This window comes from Phyllostomus hastatus, unplaced genomic scaffold (assembly GCF_019186645.2).
Source record: "Phyllostomus hastatus isolate PE091 unplaced genomic scaffold, TTU_PhHast_1.1 phas_contig_58, whole genome shotgun sequence".
Lineage (NCBI taxonomy): Eukaryota > Metazoa > Chordata > Mammalia > Chiroptera > Phyllostomidae > Phyllostomus > Phyllostomus hastatus.
The window spans coordinates 27,480,476-27,502,771 of NW_025333916.1; the positions used below are offsets into that span (position 1 = coordinate 27,480,476).

The 22,296-nt window shown below is 37.9% G+C and overlaps 2 protein-coding genes and 1 pseudogene across 2 annotated transcripts in view; 2 read left to right on the plus strand and 1 right to left on the minus strand.

Moving 5' to 3' along the window:
- ADAMTS6 (ADAM metallopeptidase with thrombospondin type 1 motif 6) overlaps positions 1 to 22,296 on the plus strand; it is a 238,208-nt gene that overhangs the window by 142,966 nt on the left and 72,946 nt on the right. Inside the window, exons 13-14 of the mRNA XM_045848398.1 lie at positions 4,535 to 4,680; positions 6,827 to 6,890. Of these exons, the coding sequence (XP_045704354.1) occupies positions 4,535 to 4,680; positions 6,827 to 6,890 (210 nt within the window). The remainder of the gene's footprint in view (positions 1 to 4,534; positions 4,681 to 6,826; positions 6,891 to 22,296) is intronic.
- On the minus strand, positions 773 to 1,120 carry LOC123824978 (60S ribosomal protein L30-like). The gene has a single exon (XM_045848399.1). It carries the CDS (start codon positions 1,118 to 1,120, stop codon positions 773 to 775), a length of 348 nt encoding a protein of 115 aa, XP_045704355.1.
- Positions 5,574 to 5,656, plus strand: LOC123825063 (annotated as a pseudogene).

Genomic DNA, 22,296 nt, shown 5'->3' on the forward strand with positions numbered 1-22,296 from the left:
AATACTCAAAATTCTCACCTTTATGAATTTATATGATTTATATACTCCAAGTTACTATATTTGATATAATCTAATTATATTATTTATGACATATTAAAGTCAGTATATATTGATTCATATAATCATCTAGAAAATTAGCTCAAATAACTTGCTCCCCAAGAGGTCCTTCATGGATTTCTTCAAGCAGTTATTATGAAGTGAAATAAGTTTCTTCTGTTAAAATCATGTGCTACATCAAGATACTTACTACTGCCAGAGGAGCAAAGTAGCAAGAATTCCAAAGAGATCCATTCTTATAAAGACATGGTAGGAAAGCTGAACAAAACACAAAAGAACATTTTGCCAGAGAGCAAAATCAAACAAGTCCTTTGATAGGTTTTTAACCTCTCTGGAGGTATGTCTGTGTAGAAATAATGTCTAAAGTTGCCCTAATCCAAACCATATTGGAATTGAAAACTAAAGTTAGTCCCTATTTTATAGTTAGGGAAACTAAAGAAGAGAAATAAATGACTTGCTTTAGACCAAAGGTATTGTTAGAATGAGAACTCAGGTTTACAACCCAGACTACACACAGCTTGAAGTTGTTAATTTGTTAACTAGTAAGCCAAGTTATTAGTTAGCTGTTAAACTGGACACTAGCTTCTTGTCAATTGGTAGATGAATAAAAGTGTTATTATAAATTCTTTATTTTTTACCCATTGATCTTTGTTATTTTTCTTTTTTTCTTAAACCAAGCTCTGGCCAGTTTTATTAAAGAAAACTTTTGCATGATTTACTTTTCACCAGTCTGTTCTGGCATGCTTCTGATAATATCAGAATCACCTGGATCAGTGACAGCCAGTGTGCACACTCTGTAGTATTTTCCACACACTGTGCCCAAGTCAGTATCATTGCCACCGTAGTGATGAACACCAGTCTTGGCTAAAATGGCATAGTACACTATTTCAGATTTCCTCAAGACTGGACTGCTGTTGGTGAGGATGACCAGTTTGGCTTTGCATTGTCCGGTCAGCTTCTGAGTCTGCTTATGCACCAGCATGTACTTTCTACTTTTCATAACAAGGTGGAGTCTAGAGTTGATCAACTCCCTCGACTTTTTCATCTTCTTTGCAGCCACCATCTTCCTGCCTTAGGTGCAGGATAGACCCCAACCAAGTATAACCTCCAAGAGGGCCAGGGAGCAAGAAAGGAAGGACTAGCTTTCTCATATAATTGTCTCTTATGTTATAACTTCATGGAATATATATCATCAATAGTATGAATTTATGCAGTAAAACATTTTCACATACCAGTTATGAAATACTACTGCTGTGTAGGTGTTAGATGGTCATGAGAATTGAGCAACATTTTGTAAACAGAATACTGTATTGGGTTTATCTTTTACCTTAAGGATAAGTTTCAAAAGGAAAACAACAGAACTTATTTGACTTCTTTCCCTGTCCTCCACTTTGTGAGTCTCCAGGAAACATACAACAATGTTATTAAATACTTGGGAACCTACATCTGTCAGTGTTCTGATGGCCTTCATAATTCCTTTGGCCCCTGAAAAACGCAGAGTGAATTTTTTTCTCTACCAATTATCAGAATACTCAAGGAGGTCTGAAATAACATATGGGTGTGCACTTACAGCTAAATGGATTTTTTGGTAGTCTCTAGTGTTATTTTGTATTTTATGTAGTAAATACAGTCCCATAAAATACATTAGAATATTACTTAATGTCTCCAATAGATCTTTTTCCACTGATTTTTGTATATTTTTAGACAGATAATCCCTTCCTTTCTGCCAGTAACTGACCTTGGGCAAGTCAACCTGCTGTAGGTTCTGGTTTCCTCATCTGAAAAATGAAGTGCTTGGATCACGTGAATGCTTAAGTCCCTTTGGGCTTTAGATGCAGCTCTGTGGTTTTATAAAATATAAAAACAAGCTTTAGTGTCATTTGAAATCAATAATGTTAGATAGATTTCCAACTTGAAAAAGTAGACAAATTTTAAGATTTGGAGTTCTTAGAAGTATAGTCATTCATTGACACGGCCCAAATCAGTATGACTGGTCAAAACTACTTTGCTCAGTTATTCTCATAGGAAAAAAAAAATAGGCACAGGCATAGACATTCTTACACACAGGTACTCCTAATAACAAAAATGTAAAATTGGAAATTATTTGGTCCAATATTGTGACTTTTATAAAGGTGAAGGTCTGACACAATTATCATACAATTGGTTGGTCTTCAACATCAATTAAGTCATGAACTGGCAGCTGGAACATTCTCTCCCTTTCAAATGTACATTATCAGCAGCCCTACTCCCAGAGTTGATACTGTATTATATGGGTTCAGCCAACTACTTCTGCTTCATCTTTGGGACAGATAATTTTTATGGTAATTTTCATTGTCAAAACTCATAATCTTCTTAATGTCCTACTTTAATATTTGTTGGATTAAGGCTCAGAATGTTCTGCCTTATAGCCAACCAAAATTGGACTTCCTCTTGCCCAATTTTTTTATGGACAAATGATCATTGCTTAGCACTTCTCTAAAAAGTCTTTTATGTTGTTATAACTACTAAAACATTTACTGAGTGCTAACTACCAGGGAAACAAAGATAAATTTGACTTTCTTTACTCTCCAGTATTTCCAGTTCCTTCCTGACATGTAGCAACCAAAACAGGACACAGAATTCTAAAACTGAACTAATGTATTAATTCATTCAATGAATTTTTGTGCTTATCTACTCCATGCTAAGTAAGCACTGTCCTAGGCATTCAGCACATCTAATGAATGGGACATTCTGTGGTGACAGACGTGTGCTAGATCTGCTCTGTCCCACACCATCACCGCACACATGGCCTATGATGCCCTGAAAATGTACCTAGTGTGTATGAGGAACTGAAGTTTTAGTATTAATTAATTTAAATTTAAATAGCCCCCTGTGGCACTTAAGGCTTTTATATACTAATGAGAGGAGACAAACAGTAATGAAGTAATTTGAAAAATAAACAGTGTAATGTAGAGTAGTGTTAAACTAAAACTGTTACACACTGGAGTTAGGGAAGGGGAGCGCAGAAAGTGTTCAGGATAGGGGTGGTCAAGGACATGACCCTTGACCTGGGACTGAATGATAAGAAGACAGCGGATATAAGGAATCCTGAGAAGAGTATTCCCAGAAGGACCAGCGGATGCAAGTGCCCTATGGAGGGAACAAGTTTAGTGTTTGTGGGAAGGAAAGAAGTCCAGTGTGTCTGGGGCAATCTGGGAGAGAGTAAGGCTGGGAGAAGGGTGCAGGGGTAGTTCCCACCGGCCACTGCTGACCAGTGCTAAGGGCAGTAGGAAACACCAGAGTCTTCTAAGCAAAAAAGAGACATGATGTCATCATTGTTTTTAAACGACGTCTCTGAATGCTTCCTGGAGAACAGATTGATTATAGGTAGAAAACAGTGGAGATAGGGAGACCAGGTAAGAAGCTATTCCATTTGCCAGGAGGTAACAGTGAAAAAGGTGAAAAGTGAAAAAATTCTGGTCATATAGAATTAGTATAATAAAATGATTACTTTCTAAACATCACATGTCATAATCCCTCTACATTTTAATATAAGGTTGAATTTTTATTAGCAATTTTGACATTGCTGACAATTACTCAACTGTAATATTGCCTATTGTTATTCGTATAAACAAATGACTTTCATAGCATTGGTATGGTTCATCAACATTTGATGGTAATTCACAAAAATGCACCAGTAAAAGCCTAGAAATGCTTGTTTTGTTTGTTTTTTAAAAAAAGCTTTCATTTTTACCATATTCTGCAAGTAAGATTTATCATGTTAGAGTTATGAGCTGATTATTTGATGTCTGCATCTCGATAAATTATTCCTGGCTTTCTACTTATGTGCAGTATGTGTGGTTTATTGCAGAGAGTAAAGCTGAGAAGAATTCCAGTACACATGTTCATGCAGGGGCTGTACACATGGCTAGTCAGGGTATATAAGGGTTTTTTTGTACCCAGTCCCTAGTGTCTTGGCATTACTTTTATTATGTCTGCAGTACTCGTGTAGATGAAATGCCTCAACACATTCTTTTACTATTGTAGCCTCAACCAGCCTTTTTATTTTTTTTAAAAGAAAAAGCAATTACCATCATAAAAATTCCTTACTGGGGAACTTTCCATATTGCGTTATCATTCCACGAGTCTAATAATAGTGGAATATAAAGAAAAAAATTTTTAATACTAAAATATCTAAAAAAGACTTTTGAGGTCTCTGTAATTGAGAAACACTAAAAGTCTGAAGTAGGCAAAATAAGGAGTTTTTTAGACTCCTGGTACATGTTAGAGATTTATAAATCACTTCTGAGCTAAAGATAATTTGCAAATCACATGCACCATCACCAATGTGTAAACACAGTTAAAGAACTCTCAGTCTGTTATCTGTGGGGAGAATGCTAATGCCTGTAATTGGTCATTGCCTGATCCTTATGTATTTCTATTCCGATAGCTCTATCTGCCTGAAAGCTAATTCTGTGTTTTCTGTGAAATCTTGCAGTGGTGTTATCAGGGAGATTGTGTTGCTTTTGGCACTTGGCCCCAGAGCATAGATGGGGGCTGGGGTGCCTGGTCACTCTGGGGCGAGTGCAGCAGGACCTGCGGGGGAGGCGTCTCCTCATCCCTAAGACACTGTGACAGTCCAGCGTAAGTAGCTAAAGTAAGCCGGAGCCAACAAAAAGACACAGTTGGAAATGATTCAAAGCTGTGGTTTCACATGTTATCTGTAAAAACGTTTCACTCGCGAGCCAAGTGCTTGTCTTCGGAACAAGCACTAGGCACAGGAAAGTGGAGGAGCCTTGTTAGACAGGCTTTCTTTTTCTCCCTTGCCCCTTAGTATGTAACTAAAAATAAAAGAAAATGAAAAAAGAAAAGTATTGTGTATTTATCCCAGGTATAGCCAGACTCCTTAATCTACTAATAATCAGATTTCCTCCTCCAAAAACTACTGAATTATGGATGAATCCAGGTCTGGTCTTAGCTACATTACCATTATTCCCAGGAAACCTAAGGTCTTTTCACATGTCACATAAAATTATTACTGCTACATTAGTATTAAAAGGACCAATGAGAGCACTTCAAGGGTTGAAATGCCTTGATTCACATCACAAATCACAATGAAAAGAATACTTGTCCATGTGTTAAAATAGTTTCCATTCACATGCCCCCATTAATCATCTTCCAGAGTTGCCACCACTTTTCTCCCCGTGACTGTTCTGTGCAGGTCAGACTGCTCCTCTCCCACCATCTTTTTCTCCGGCCAGAGTCCCTCTGGTGGGAGGCCAGCCCCGTCGATATTCTCTGCCCATTACAGGTGGACTGTTCCTCTGCTTGGTCTTTCCTGTCCTTCTGGAGATGAAGCTGCTGCTTAGCAGCTACAGGTCAAGGGCTCCCATTTTTATCTAGAGCTCAGGCTGAGGGCCTTCTTTCCTGACAAATATTTTGGTGCAGAATGATGTTATGATATCATTTCTGCTTCCTCTCACCCCATTCTGGGGTAAAAGATGGTCTATTTTTACTTTTTTCTTATTTTAACTCAGAGCTTTGTGCAGTGGCAGTATCGTAGCCAGTGAGGTTTATCCGAGGCGCGATTATTACTAATTGAAAACTTATTTTAACTCAGGATCCCCCTCCTTGGTTCCTCTCTCTAAATGTCTTTTTCTTCTCTTTTTAGTTTGCTATTGTTTCCCTTGATATAAATTAGTTCTATGTTTTCGTTCTCCCACTCTATCTATTTTTACCCTCCTACTGAACTGAGCTCACTCACTGTCACCCACCCGGATATCAGTCACGCCACTACCGCCCCCACTACCTAGTTTTTCCCCACCAACCATTTCTCCCAAGCTGGTTCAGTCGGGACCATTGCTTTTCCTCACTTAGAGTCAGCATTCACTGGCACTCACAATTGTAACTATCCTATTGATTCCAGTGAGCCAGAGTTATAATTTAGAAATGACCCTTTTAAAACAAGTACAGAATAATTAACCTAAGTTCACCTGTAGGCTACTGTAAAATAATAACCAAAATTATAAAACCCTGTAATAACAAATAATATACCCAGATATTGAAGAGAATGACCAGACCTCTTTTAAAAGAACAAGTTAGTCTTCAAAAATATCATTCAAATAATAACATATGGCTTTCCCTAATATCAAATGCTTTAAAAAGTAATTTATAGAAATCACATATTTGACATCTTAAATTTTTAAAACTTTAGTATTATATAAAGTATTTATGTAATGCAAACCCATCTGATATGTAGATTTACTTTTTTAAAACCATATATTTGAAATAAGATAGAAATTCATTTCTGCATTATTTACTTTGAATGGAAGCTATTTCCAGAGAGTTATTTAATGTCCTCTCCTATTTCCACTTTGGGAAAAAAGCAAACTTTTCATTTCCAACTTGGTGAACATATGCCATCCAATTATGGGTTTTGTTGAATATGATTTAAGTGGCTTTTTATTATAAATAAGTGAATTTTAAACTCAAACTAATCACCTGCTTACTATGATAATTAGAAAACACATTGATTTAATTGCATTTTCTTAATGTAAATCATGACAATTAGGAGTCTTGTAAAGTTACTCCTAGTAAATTGCCTTAATTTTAACATTCAACAATCATAATCATTACTAACAATCACCAGCATGATTATTTTAATAACTAATTCAATGTCAAATTTTGTATTTTCTTAAAGTAAATGTTAATGTGTTTTCATCTAGCAACATTTGTACTTTCAATGTGGATAGTATGTTATATTCACATGTTAAACAAAATGTGTTTTCAGACCTTCAGGAGGAGGAAAATATTGCCTTGGGGAGAGGAGACGGTATCGCTCCTGTAACACAGATGTAAGTAAAAACAAACTCTGCTATTAAAAATTAGTTTACATTTCCCCCAAAGCAGGGAAATTTTTTTAAAGTTGTATGCTATTTGATCAGAAGTCTGCACATGTGATGGTCACATGAGTTTTTGAAATTGTTGATAATGAAGGGAACCAGTCTCAGGTCCAGCGCTTCCGTCAACAGGAGTCAAGAGGATGCTCCAGCACTAGGAGAAAATACACTCTCCACCAACACGAATCAAGAGAGAGCCATACAACCCCTGAACTGCCCTGCTCCCCCAAACACTCAAACTTTACCATCGTTTTCTTTCTTGAGTCCACCAAGATTATTATGCTCTTCATCCTGTTTTGTATTTGCGACTGCAAGAAGCCTCAGATTCATTTATGCTATTGAATCCCGTAAAGCTCTGCACACTCTCTCTTCTCTTTCCTATCCCTGCCCAACTGCTGAGACTGTTCTCTGCCCTCAGGCATTCATTGTCCATCATCAACAAAATTCCTGATGTCTCTGAATTTTCCTTCCCTTCACCTTCTTCTTCTAATAGAAATTGGCTCTCCCCTGAAGATACTGCTTCCTCTGTAGCTCTTTAAAGTTGGGGGCCTGTGGTTTCTCCCTTAGCTCTTGAATGACTGGGCCTGAAAGTGGACTGTCTTCTTTTATCTCGTTACTTCTTCCAGGTAGTCCTCCCTCCTACCTAAAGACCACAGCTTTTACAGCAGTTCCATGTCATCAGACTCTGCTCACGATCTCTATTCTCACACTCTTCATTCCTTCACCTGTCTTAAGTCTTGGATATTCCGTGAGTATGTAGGTAATTTTTCCAACATCTTCTTTTCTGGATTTTGCCATAAGCATGCATGCAAACCTGTTGTTATTTCTCCTATCTTGAAAAAACAAAAAGCCAGCCAGTTATTTTTCCATGTCTTCTTTTGCAACAAAATTCCTCAAAAATGTTGTCTATATTGTATCAAATTCCTCTTCTCGTTTTCCCCTAAAATGATTCCTCCCAAGTTTTTGCCTCCAGCATTCTACTAATACTGTTTCTGTCATATCACAGATGACTTCCATGCTGCTAAATCCAGTAGTCCATTCTGAATGTTTCTCTTACTCAATCCTCACTAGGCTTCCTTGATGCTGTAATGTTTTAGTTGCTCTTTTGTTTTACTACTTCTTTTTCATTCCCCTTTGCTGGATTCTACTTTTTTCTCTGACTTCTTCTTTTTAATGGAATTTATTTGGTTGATATTGGTTAATAAAATTATATAGGTTTCAGGTGTACCATTCTATAACACATCATCTGTATATCGTGTTGTGTGTTCCCCACCCCAAGTCAAGTCTCCTTCCATCACCACTTATCTCCCCCTTTACCCTCTTCTCCCTCCCCACCACCTTTCCCTCTGGTAGTCACCATATTGTTATCTGTGTCTATGAGGGTTTTTTAGGGGTTTTTTCCCTTAATCCCTTCACCTTTTTTACACAGCCCTCCAATCTCCCTCCCCTCTGACAGATCAGTTTGTTTCTATTTTGTTCGTTTATTTTGTTCATTAAACGCCACATATGAATGAAATCATACGGCACTTGTGTTAGAGTACCCAGGACTCAGCCCTTGCCCTTTTTCTCTGCCCTACTAATTCTCATTTCCTTGTGATCTTATCAATTCTCATTGCTTTTGATACCATTCATATGTCATTTGACCCCCAGATTTATATTTTCAGCTAACTTCTTCCTTGGGTACTACACTCATATCTTCTTACTGACTAGACTTTTAATAGATATCTAATATTCAACACATCCTCATGTTATTTCTAAAACATTTTCACAAACCTCTTCTCCCAACAGTTTTTCCCATCTCAGATGTCAACTCTGTATGGCTCAAGCTCCAAACTCTTGAGTTATTTTTGATTCCTTTCTCTGTCTCACAGCCTACATGTCCAGTTCTTCAGAAAATCGCATTACCTTTCCCTTCAAAACATATCATAGACCTAACCACTTCTCACTGCTGCCACTGCTACCTCTTTCACTGGATTACTCTAAATAGCTTTTCCTGTGGATTTCCCCATGCTACTCTTGCTCCCCACATTCCTTAATATAGGAGTCAGAGTGAACCAAGTTATATCCTTTACTCAAAGCCCTTCTGTGGCTCCCCATTCTTACTTAAATCTAAAGTCCTTGCAAAGGAAATTGTGCAATACCTACACAATTTGGCCTTACATTACTTTTCTGAACTCATCTCTTACTATTTCTTCCTCATTCATTCTGCTCCAGCCACATGGACCTCCTTCCTTGCACATGCCGTGCATGTTCTTAACTTAGAGACTTTACATCTTTTCCCTTTGCCTTGTATGCTCTTCTCCAAAATATCTACATGACCAGACTCTCTTACCTTTACCTAACTGTCCCCTTCTCAATGAAGTATAGGTGGAATACCGTATTTAAAATTGTAACCCACGCTGCTTCCTTCAACCCTGGTACTCCTAATCTTCCTTACTCTGTTCTGTTTTCCCCGTACCATCTTTCTACACACTCTATAGCCTATTTATCATATTTAATCCTGTTAAATTTGCATCTTGAAGTAAGTAAATTAGCTTCCATTACAAAGACCTTTTCAAGTTATTGGTATTTTTTTTCATTCATTCAACAAATAATTGTGTAGTGAATATCAGACTGTGCTAGAGCGAGAAAGAATCTCTGCCCTCAAGGATCTTACAATTTCCTGGGAAATCATACATGTAGAAAATTACAATACAGAGATGATATGATATGATGTGATATAATGAGATATATGGTAGAATAAGTATGGGATGCTATAAAAGCAAGTAGAATTGGCGTATGGCCTAAGTAGGGATTTAGGAATTACTTCCCATAGGAAACTAAAAATCTGAAGGGCAAATAGGAGCTGACCAGACAAGAAGAAAATGACAACAAGGGCATTTGGGGTGGAAGGAAAATGATGTGCAAGGCATGGAGGTTAAAGAGCATGATCTTGAGACATGAAGAAACTGCTGAAAGATTTAGACTTATACTTCAGATGAGAATGGATTGGATAAAGCCAAGATTAAAACAAACCAGCAGTCCAATCAAGGAGAATTTAAGGGTAGCGGTGTGAACAGCTGTAGGGCTTAGCCATGAGTTGTATGTTAGGAATGGCAGTGGAATCCAAAGAGGGCTAAGAGGGACAAAAGTATGGACCTGACTTCTAAAAAAGTTATAAAACCAAAGAATGAGTGTTGTAGGAAAAGCAGGGTGAGGGAGATAGCAGATGAGGGGATCAGAGAATGGGATGGGTTGGAGTTGAAGCTGTGAGAAGTGAGACTATTCTCAGTGATGTCAGATCTGGAGTGTGGCCATGGTCATGCTTGCCTAACCTTGAGCAGAGGTGAAGGAATTCAAGGAACGTCGGGGCTGGGTAGTTTGGAAAGTCTTCCCTGGGGATGTTGAAGTCACTTAGCATGATGCTAGAACTTGGAGTGTATTGTGGGACTGTGAACCAGGTATCGAACTTTTTAATAAATGAGAGGAAATGACCACCATGAAATTTGTAGGAAGCAGTGGTGAAGCCAGATAGTTACTTGGAATGAATAATGTGAATGTCAAAAGAATAGCGGTTTTATACAGAAGGTAGAAGAATTGAGTACTTACTATAATATACATTAGACTGTGTTAGGTAGGAGTGATATGCAAAACCCACCTCTGAATTCTTATCTCAATTGCCATTGTTATACAATCTCAGGGGTGGGCACTTACTTTGGCTCTAACAATATAAGCACTATATAATGAGAATAATACATGACAGGTAACTGAATAAGGAAAAAATCATGCAGATGTCTTAGGCTTGTTGCATGAACTATGTTTTAGATGTTCAAATTGTAGAGCTTGTTACTGGTGGGTTGAAATTTCTGTTTATTACCTTTGTTTTTAGTTTCAACTTTTAGAAGATGATAAGGAAGATACAGTTAACATGACTATATCATGGATATACAAATAATTTTCCCCCATTAATCTGGACATCACTAGTTCAGAATTTGAGGCAGTTCATTTGCCATGATGAAATTTACTCTCATGCTATCCAAGTTAATAAAGCTGAGCATAAGTGTGTAAGTTGTATAAAATACAATCTAATGTGTGAAAATTTAAGCTTTCAAAACACATAATTTAACTCAGCACTATCAAGAGAACTTTCTTCAATAATGGAAATATTCTGCATGCGCACTGCCCAGTGTGGTAGCCACTAGCCAAATTAACCACTGAGCACCTGAAATATGGCTGGTGCAACTAAAGAATATCATTTTTAAGTTTAATTAATTGAGATTTGAATAGCCACATGTGGCTAGTGGCAACTCTATTGGACAGCACGCAGCTAGACAGTCTAGGTATGCAGTAGAAAAATTACTGTTACAAAGAAGATTGCAAATATTATATATAAAATTCTCAAAATAAGGCAATCCTAGTTCATTTTAGAAACCAATGTAGGAGACTTCCATGTTTGCTAATGACAGATTAGGTTATTCTGACTGAATTTTTTGAAACCTTGCTGAATGAGATTTATTTTTTAATCGTTGTGAAGCCGACAAAGAGCTGACAAGATAGTGAAACAAATGCCTAAAGGTGAAATTCTTTGAGAAAGGGGAATTCAGAAATGTAGGTGGAGCATCAGGGCACCTCAGGTACTTCTATGCTGATAATACTCAGAGATAGAGAGACATAAATTGCTCTGGTGTCTCTCTCTTAAGGACTATATGAAGAAAGTTTTTCCCAAAGCTCCCCGCTGCTCTCTTAGCTAACTTCCTTCATGTTCTCTTGGCCATGAGGCCACAAGCCTACGCTTAAACCAGTCAAGGGCAAAAGGAATGAGATGACCATAATTGGTTTAGACTAATCCAGATATGCCCGTAATGGGGTTAAGGTCACTTTCCCTCAGAGGTAGTTTCCTGAACAAAAATCAGAATTCTGTTAGCAAGAAAGTAAAGGGTGATAGATGTGGGTTATGCCACAGGGGTCTGTGTCAGAGCTCTTTTAGTTTCTGTCTTTGCAGTTACCCACCCTTCTGTGAGCAGGATGGGTTCACAGGTCCTGGTGGATGCCTGAGATCTCGGACAGTACCAAACCCTATACATCCTTTCTGCCCCCTATAAATACATACCTATAATAAAGTTTAACTTATCAATTAGGCACAGTAAGAGACTAACAATAAGTAATAATAGAACAGTTATAAAAATATACTGCGGAAAAAGTTATGTGAATGTGGTTTCTCTCCCTCTCAAAATATTTTACTGTCCGGTACTCACCTTTCTTCTTGTGATGCTGTGAAATGAGGCACTGGACAAAGGGATGGAGTAGGATGGTGTGAGACTTTACCACACTAATCAGAATAGAATTTAAATTTAAAAGCAATTTAAATGCAACTTTAAAACTTATGAACTGTTTATTTCTGGAATTTTCCACTTACTATTTTCAGACTGCAGTTGACCTCAGGTAACTGAAACTGTGGAAAAGGGGGACTACTATACTGGTAGAGGCAGCAGTAGCAGTAGCTGCTGCTAACATTTATTGAGCACTTAGTGCCTATCAGATCTATTATTTTAACTATATTTTCTTCCCATATTGAGGAGAGGATAGAGCTCTCCTCAGTAGCGACTTGGCTTGGTAAGACATTTTTAATTTTCATTTTTTCAATATAAATCTAGAAAAACTGTGAGAATTTAAAGTTTTGGTATAATCTGTTCTGTCACAACCTTGTTTCTGCAATATAAATTAACTCATAAATGATTGAATTATTTTGTTCCATGAATCATTTTGTTCCATATTTTGTGCCACTAAGCAGTATGCCAGCTGAATCTGAACTTCACTGATACAGCTAAGCCGAGGAAGGTTGTGCTGGACACAATGCCCATCTGTCCCACATTTTCCCTTTTGCTCAGTCTGCCACGTGCTCGGTGGCACCAGGCCTCATGGTGTTTTTCTGCTTGTTCCTTGTGCATTGGCCTCTTGTCCTTACAATCCAGCAACCTCAACCCTTCCTCATTAACTTTTTCACCTTTTTTTAACACATGAAATTCTGTGTTTACTCCAGGATTTCTTTGTTAGGAATTTGCCATGTATTTTTTAAATTATGCTAGTATTTTCTTAAAATTCTTAATTGTTTTCATTAGTGTTCTTTTGGCTGCCTGTAATGCTATTGTCCCCTTAGGTGCTTGTTATTTTTAGTGTGCAATTTTGCAGAAAGATATTTTTCAGGAATGTGTCTATCCTATTAGAACAGAAACTTATATTTGAAATATATACTCTCGAAGTTTCTATTGATGTAGACTACACCATAGCATAGAGAATTTAATGATAAATCATAAGGGTGATTGATGGGAGTTAAAATAGAGTAATACAAGCAAGACTTCAGATTTTCCAGTTAAGATGGAATGGGTGCTAGTGTAAGAACATTGTAGAACTATTGCGTTTGTGTCCTTTAGGTTAACTTTTGTACTCTTTTCTAAAGATACAATGCTTTACATGTTCTTTTATTCTAGAATACCTGGGTGTCTGTTATAAACTACTGTAATGGATTCAATAAAGTATACTTGTCTTTTTATCAGATCAGCCTCCTGCCTTAGTGTATGTTTTACATGGTTGAATACTATGCACATCACATTTAGTGACTGTGAATAAGATCTGGGAGAAAACTTTCCAATTAGTTAAATCAGTTTAACACTCAGGAAACAGAAAACAATTCATAAGCATTTTTGGCTTGGTCATTTGTGATTCAAGAGCTTTTCTTGAGATTTAAATAGAGGTAATCAATATAAAAGATATAAATTCATATTTTATTTGCTTTTTATTTGCATATCTCTACATTTTATTTGTATATATCTGTATTCTATCATACATGTGATTTCATATCCTAATTGAGAATTTCCACCCTAAATGAAGTCTCTTAATGCATAATTTTTAAATAACTGTATAATATTCCAATATATGCATATTTTGGGTTTTTTTTTACTTTTTTTGGAGTATGTTATTTCTTTACTTGGCTTCTTTTTTTAAAATATATTTTATTGATTATGCTATTACAGTTGTCCCATTTTCCCACCTTCACTCTCCTCCACCCTGCTCACCCTCTCCTACCCACATTCCCCCTCTTTAGTTCATGTCCATGTGTCATAAGTTCTTTAGCTTCTACATTTCCCACACTATTCTTGCCCGCCCCCTATTTTCTACCTACCATCTATGCTACTTATTCTCTGTACCTTTCCCCCCTTCTCTCCCCCTCCCACTCCCCTGTCGCTAACCCTCCATGTGATCTCCATTTCTGTGGTTCTGTTCCTGTTCTAATTGATTGCCTAGTTTGTTTTTGTTTTTGTTTTAGGTATGGTTGTTAATAATGGTGAGTTTGCTATCATTATACCATACATGTTTTTTGTCTTCTTTTTCTTAGGTAAGTTCCTCTAACATTTCACAAAATAAGGGCTTGGTGATGATGAACTCCTTTAACTTGACCTTATCTGAGAAGCACTTGTCCTTCCCTTCCATTCTAAATGATTTTTTTTCTTTTTTAATTGAATTTATTGAGGTGACACTGGATAACCAAATTATATAGGTTTCAGGTGTACAATTCTTCAGATGTACACATCATCCTTATCTTGTACTGTGTTCACCACCCCAAATCATGTCTCCATTCTTCATCGTTTATCATCCCCATACCATCCTCCACCTCCACCTCCTTCTACCCACTCCCCCTTCCCTGTTAATTCTTGTACTCCAAATCAAATTCCCTAGTATAAAGGGAAATTCAAATGATTGTGGAAGAATTGTTGAATTAGTGCTCAGTATGAGGTGATGTCATGCAACCAAACAGCAGGACCTCCAGGGCTGTTTACTTACTACCAGGAATCTTTGAGGTTTGCCCTGTGCTTTCTGCTTTATGCCTTCATGGATCTGCTCGATCCTCCTTGCATTCCTTTTAAGATCTTGCAACCCATTCCACATAGGCTATCAGTTTCCCATGTAGTGAGTAGTCTTGACCTTCTCATTTCTGTGATTGACCAGCTGGGTGTTAGAGATTACTGCTTAGTTTTCACATTTTTACATATATATAGTAACAATTATTATTATTTGTTTGAACTCTCTGATTAAAGTTGAGTTAGCTTCATTAAAATCACAACTGAAATTAGAATGAATTAGAAAATCATAAGAAAAGAAAAATAAGATCAACCTGGGGTCAATACCTTGAATGTGCACCACAGGGTCCTTCCACTTACTAAAGGTGGGCCACAGATTTTGCTCTGAGGTTTTTAAAGACCCAAGTAAAGAATAAAACATTCTCGGTTCTAAAATTCACAATGTCTAGTCACTGTGACAAAAGGTGAAATAGCCACAAGGGAACACTTTACTAGTTCAAAGCTTCGATACTTCTCCTATGTGGACACCTACACTGTGGCAATCAGATCAAATCACACAAGGCTGACCGTACTGTTTTTGCTTAGGTTAGAAGAGAAGTTAGAACCTAGAACTAACATAGGCTGAGCAAAAGTGGCCCGTACAAAAAGATAGCCACTCCCTCTGCCCAGTTCTGTTCTCACCACAAACATTTGAAGGGTATAGGAGGGGTAGGAATAAAAGAGCAAGTGTTCCCATTAGTTCCTGTCCTACTTACCCCACTTTCAAAGAAGGATATCCACAAAGATAAAAGAGGCAACATGTACAGAAAAATAACTTAGTGCTAAAGATTTTAAAATAGATTAGAAATGATGTCTAGCTACAAAGTTGACGTGACTACTGTCAGTAGCAACGTGACCAGTCCAGGAGCCAAAGGTATTCTCACACAAGGCTTGAGGCTGATGACCTGTATTTGGTGGGTGTCCCCACTGGTCATGCTCAAGGTCTTCACAAGCATCTAGACAAGGACATCCACAGGATGGTATCTGGGACAAACTAGCAAGTAAAGATAACAACCATGACGTGAGCAAGTTCTTATCTTAAAAATACTGAGAAACCAGGATCATTTATTAAAGACACATAGGAGAATTGGAGGAAGTTTGGTCTTACCATTAAACCAGGAATGGCAATATAAGGTTTGGGATCATAAGCTAATCTCAGAGGCATGGCCACGTGGAACTCAGATTTGGAGAGAGAATTTTATGGAAGTAATGATGCTAAGAGTTCATTGGTTGAAGACAGAGTTCCCCTCTTTGGACACAGAGATCCATGATCGATGAGGTCCTTGCAGTTTTTATCAGTGTGTAAATGTGGGCGCTGACTGATAGTGCTGTTATTGGAAGTACAGCCTCCAGATCTGTGCATTATCTGCCGAAAGTGTTTGCTCAGAAATACACTTTTGATTATTATCTGTATGGAATCTCATTTTTACTGGCATAAGAAAATATTGGCTATTAATCAGGCATTTTTGCCCTCTTGAGCAATTTTTCATTCCGATGGCTTAAAACTATTATGCAAAATGTTCTAACAGGGTAAACACTGACATATATATATATAAAATAACTATTTTAAATAGGATTTATAGCTGTTGTAAATACCTTACTTCATAACTTGATTTTTTGGTAAGAAGTAAAAATATGGCTATCTTAAGTTTATAAGCCAAATTTTATATCAAAGCCTAAAGAAAGAATATTAGTTATCATGAAAAGGACTTTTCTGCACTTCTGAAAAGAATTTCCTAGTGTTACTTAGGTGTTTTCCAAGACCAAGAAAATCTGTATGTTTTTCCTGTTTGATATTATTTGTGATTTGTGTGTCTGCTGACCATGTATTTAACTAGGATAGAGCTTCTGGTGAAAGCCTAAGTTCCACTTTGGCTGAGGTAGAAAGCCATATTATTCCTGTGTCTTAAACATTTCATTTCCTTCCTTCTTTTATGCCTCAAAACTATAAAAAATTGTGGAGTCAAAGTGGATTTTCCAGATCATCTGTGGTCCATGGTAGCATTTAAGCCTAGATTGTATAGCACCTGGGTTTTTCTGTCAGCTGTGCTAGAAGGGCAGGTTACTCTGCACTTTTTTTCCTCTCCAGTCCATCGCTGAAGGTCAGTAAGTTGTGTGATCGCCTTGGTTGTGGTGCACAGAAGAAGCATGGCCTGTATCTGGAGGTAGGATTGTAGTGAAAAAGTATTGGCTTTAGATACAAATTGACTCAAATTTAAAGCTTGGCTGTAACACTTGTCACTGTTTGACCTTGGCAAAACTTCTAACCTCACAAAACTTCAGGGAACTCCTACATAGATGAAGTAGGATTATATCAAACTTGCAGGGCTATTTGAAAATTAAAAGCAGTGACACGTGTAAGATATCTGGTGCTATTCCTGATACTTAAATCTGTACTCAATACAGAATAGCTGTTATTACACACATTTATGTTCTATAGATTTAAAAAAGTACTTTCATGCATTAAACCTTGAAATAAGTTTTATAAAGAGGAAGGACAAGTATTTTTTAATTGAGGAACAGGCTAGTGCCACGAAAGGGATTCAGTAAGGTATAGAATTTCCGAGTCCTGGTTCAGAGCTCTTACAACAGATAGACAGCCCTTAGGAGGTGAGTGTGGCAAGGTAAGCTTCTCTGAAAGAGTTTGGTCACCTTTGACATCGACTTACTTACAGTCTAAACTTACCCTGCATCAGAACCACATAGCTGAGGACATTCTGAAACCACCAACCTTGCCCCCAGGGAGAGGTGTGGGGTAAGTGATGCCAAAGGACAGAGCTGATCCACTAACCAACAATTAATAACTGTTTCCTGAGGTATGATTAGAAAACAACTATGTGTCAGTCGCTTTATTCTTATAAATATTGTACATAACGTGATATTGTATGTATGGCAAAAAAAGTAACAGGAGCAGTGTCATTACTCTTCTTTAGGTTAGTATGAATTTTATCGAGCTTTGCAAATAAGGACTAGCTTTTAAGTACAGAAAAGATCTTGCTTGTTAATTTTGTTCTTAAAAGAGATGTTTAAAAAATTACAAAGTGAAGCTCACTTCTTAACATATTTACAGACTTAGGGGAAAAGGTTACGCTATGGGTAGATGGCATTTTAATTAAATTCAGACTCTAGGAGGCACATTAGAAATAACTTTAATTTTGAAAACTTGCATAGTAGATGATCGCATCAAATATATCAGCTAGATTCAAGTTCATCTGGACAATGTAGGTAGATCAGGATTTTGCTTCTCTTTAAAAGTAGAAGTACAGTGAAACTACAAAAAATTAGAAACTATGCAGGGGACAAAAGGTAAGAAGGTTGAATCAAAACTGGGGTTGCAATGATTGACTATTTGCATCGAACACAAAACTTAACCTTGGAAATGCCCCTCTGAATTACTTTAATGAGATAATCAATCAGACAGTACCTGATAACTAGGAAATCAGGAATTTTGTTGGCAACTTACACGAGAGCATGTGGGAGCAAGGCCTTTTATAACCCATGTCGCAGTTTTTGTGTAATTTAGAGAAAGACGCCTGTGTGTGTGAGCAAACAGAGCTGTGTCCCTTCTTCCCAGTCCAATGTCAAGTGCATGGCTTGCTCAGCAGAGCAAGGGTTGGAATCCAGACTTTACCTGTGTTTTCCCAACTAATGAGGTATTGCTGGCTAAGAATATGCTTGCTATTGTGAAGAGAAAGAACAGAATTAAATTAGGGGATTGTCGGAGGTTAGTCTAGTGTAATAGTGAAGAAGTAAAAGTGCATTTGGTGTGAAAGTAAGAAAGAAAAAAGAAGCAGAAGGTGAGAAAGACATACAGGAGGTAGAAGGACAAAATGCCAATATTGCTTATTTTTCAGTTTTCCCTGAGTTGCAGGAATCCTCATGTTGCCACCCTGCCCATCTCCTCTAGGAGGAGGACAGGGAGAGGGGAAGAGTTCAACCTACTTCTCACTCTTTATTTCCTAGAAGAGTATGTGTTTTCAGAATTTTCCTCATTTGAAAAACATTTAGGGATATATTTCTCTTAAAGTTATGGGCATTTGGGGTGGATTTTGCAAATGAAAGAAAAGAAGACACAAGGGCTTCTGGGGCTCGCCAAGGTCACCGTGTTCTTCAGGACACAACAAGGATGGGAGCCCAGCATAAACACGCCACCGGGAAGTTTGTCAGCAGGAGCTGAGATTTCTTTCTGTAGCTACTTTTATGTCCCCAGTGAATTATTCTTTTCTAGACTTATCTACCCTAAAAAGCATTAAGTCAAAAGGAGATGCTTTTAAACTATCAGTGAAATTGGAAACATAAAATGGTCTATAGAAGGTGCTAACTTAACATATATCTCTGAAAACAGGTGGTCATAAAAAATGATAATATTAATTTTTTTATTTCCTTGAAAATGTTAAGATTAAAAGATGCTGAGGCCTGCAGCTTTGCTCTCTGGATTTATGTGGGGCCCTGCTGGTTGCTTTGTAAAAGGAGAGGATGCTTGATTAGTGTTAACACTAGGAGGCTGAAAACCTGTCAGCCTTCACATAAAAAATGTGTTGCTCATGCCCATTGTTCTCTGTTAGGGTTTCGGCATAGTGTCAGCATTTATAATCCCTAAATAATTTAAACAGCATTACTCCTTAAATGCTCCACTCTTCCTAATCAACCCCTCCAAATATAGTCTATGTAATTTTTTTTTCTTAAGAAATTAACTCCTCTTTGATCAGCCTCATTTTTTGGAACCAGTATATGTGATTCCTGCTGAGCTTATTTCTGATGAGCAGGAACTCAGAGCATTCACTGAAGGCAACACTGGAATCAGGAGAACAGAACACTAGCTGATGCACTCTAGAACCAGAGACCCGTGGATCAGGTCACCAGGTCTATCACGGTTCCGTCAAAGCCCTTCCCTCCCCCGTGCCATTCTGTGAACTTCCTAAACACGCTCTTGTCTCTGGGCCTTTGCATTTACTGTTTCCCGGAATACTCTTTTCACAGATTTGTACATAAGTCACACTCTCAGTATTTTTTTTAAAGTCTGCTCAAGTGACACCTTATCCTAGGGAATTTCTCTGACTGTACTCTTTAAAACAACTTCCCTCCACCTCACTGTCAATTCCCTTAACCTGCCTATTTTTCTTCTTTCTCATCTCTACTGCAGTGCGCTCCATGAAAGCAGAGACCTAATCTGTTTTGTTTGTTGCCTTGTATCCAGAGCCTAGACCACATGTGACACATAGTAAGCAGTTTAAATATATACAAATATTTGCTGAACAAAATGAAGACATTTAAGGCCAGTATCTTGGTGCCCTGTTTTAAGAGGGCTGATGATGAGTTATGATGTGCCCTTTGGAAAACCATCAAGGTCTAGGAACCTTTTAGTTAGGGGTTAGGTTTGTTCAGTGTGGATCCGGAAGAGAGGAGCAAGACCATCGGGTTATAGGAAGACAGATTCTGGCTGCAAGTAGGAAGAACCTGATCATTGCAGTTGTCTGAAAAGTGGCTGAGCTTTCTGTAGATGTTTATTGAGATTTATGACCACTTTGGGGATAATCGTAGAGGATATTTAAGCACAGTGTGCAAATTATATTATATTACTTCTAACATCAGTTCTTAAAAGCGTATGATTTAGTATTGACTCAAAAGTTAGTTTGAGTTTGGTTCTTCCACAGAATGCTGCCAGATGGATGTATCTGTTGTGTTAACACCTAAATCAGGGTTGGCAAATGCTACCTCCTGGGCCAAATTCTGCCCATCTCTTCTTTTTGTAAATTAAACTTTATTGGAACACAGCCCTGGCCATTTACATATTGTCAGTGGCTTCTTTCACATTATAATGGCACAGTTGAATAGTCACAATGGATACTGTGTGGAACACAAAACCTAAAATATTTACTATGTTGCACTTTACAGAAAAAGTTTTCTAAACTCTATACTCTTAACCAACAAACTGTGGAATGTAACACATAGAAATGTATCTGTATTCAACCTGCCAGTTTCTTCTTCTCCTCCTCCTTCTTCATTATTGATGTTATATCATTAAATATCCAACCATGATAATATAAATCACTCTGAATATTTAAATAGAGGGAATTTAATGCAAAGAATTGGTTACATGTGATGGAAGAGGCTTGCAAGCCCCTAGATCGGGGTCAGCAGGAAGAGACCACCACTCCTGCCAAAGAGACCCAGGCAAGAGGTGTTTTAACAGAGTTCAGAGTCTGGAATCACACAGCAGAAACTAGAAGCATAGTAGGGGGTAGAGGTGTGGGGCCTCTGTTGTCTGAAGTTGGAGCCACAAAAAAGATTCTGCTTCTGCCTAAGATGCTTCCTGAGGTAGTGAGGGAATAAGAGAAATATCTTGGCTTCTCCCACTAGTGCCTTTCATTGCTAATCCAACCAGAAGTCAGCTTGCACAGAAGCCTGGGGAATGGAGTTTACGGAGTTTGTTCCCCTGGAAAACGGAGCAGAGCAGGAGAAAGGTGAGGGATGAGTCTAAGGATACCTGACCCGAGACCAGCATAGCTGCTGGTAGTTATTCAGCCACCATATGCCAGGTACAGAGCTCAGCATCTTACTTGAATCTTCACTGAAGAGGTAACTCCTAGTATTATCTCCAGTTTATAGATGAGGCTTGGAAAATGAAGTCTGTTTCTCAAGGCCACACATTAAACAAAGGCCAAGTTAGAACTGAATGCAGATCTGTCTTGCTCCAAAATTGTTATTTTATAAGAATTGGGCTCTCATTCTATAAATGAGAAGTAAGTTATTTGGAGAAGATAAGAAATTTGCTGCTGGAAATGACAAGGCTAGGTCTGTAGCCAAGTAGGTACTCCTATTGGGTTTTTGGATAGCTTCACAACGCTGAAGCCTCACCCTGTTATTAGAGCACTTTGTGCTCACCGGATGCTCTGCTCAGGGAGGGAGCATTCGGAACTATTGAAACTAGTTACCTAGTTTCCTGCACCCTGAAACTATTACTCCGCAAACCTTTCCGTACTCAGTTTACTCTGTTATAAAATGGGAATATTAATTACAACGACCTCATAAGAGTGTTGACAGACATTCAAGAGATAGTACATCTCAAGGCGTCTGAGCAGCATGCCATGGAGCAGGTACTTACAAAATGCTTGGTAAATGCTAAGTTGTTGTTGTCATTGTTAATATTTTTATTATGCTGACCTATGGACTGGTTATCACAAGAAGACAGTAGATCAGAAATTTAATGAAATGTTATCCAAGTGCTTCATGAAAAAGTAATATCCTCCTGTGGGACCTTTTATTTCTCTTAGGAGCATCATTAACAAGATAGCTAATGATAAGGATTTTTGTTGTTAAGTGAAGGATGGCCCTCATGATACCTTAGTTGTTAATCTGAGGCTTTTTTTATGGACTAGTGCTTTTCTGTGAACTGTCACCTCCTCTTAGGCTCCTTTAGAACAGCCTTCCTCCCACTGTTCCCCACATACGACCTTCTGCTTCCTGTCCCCAGGGCTTTGCCTGGC

What these genes read in the sequence shown, in the direction of transcription:
- LOC123824978 (XM_045848399.1), bottom strand. Translation starts at nt 1,120, where the DNA reads ATGGTGGCTGCAAAGAAGATGAAAAAGTCGAGGGAGTTGATCAACTCT.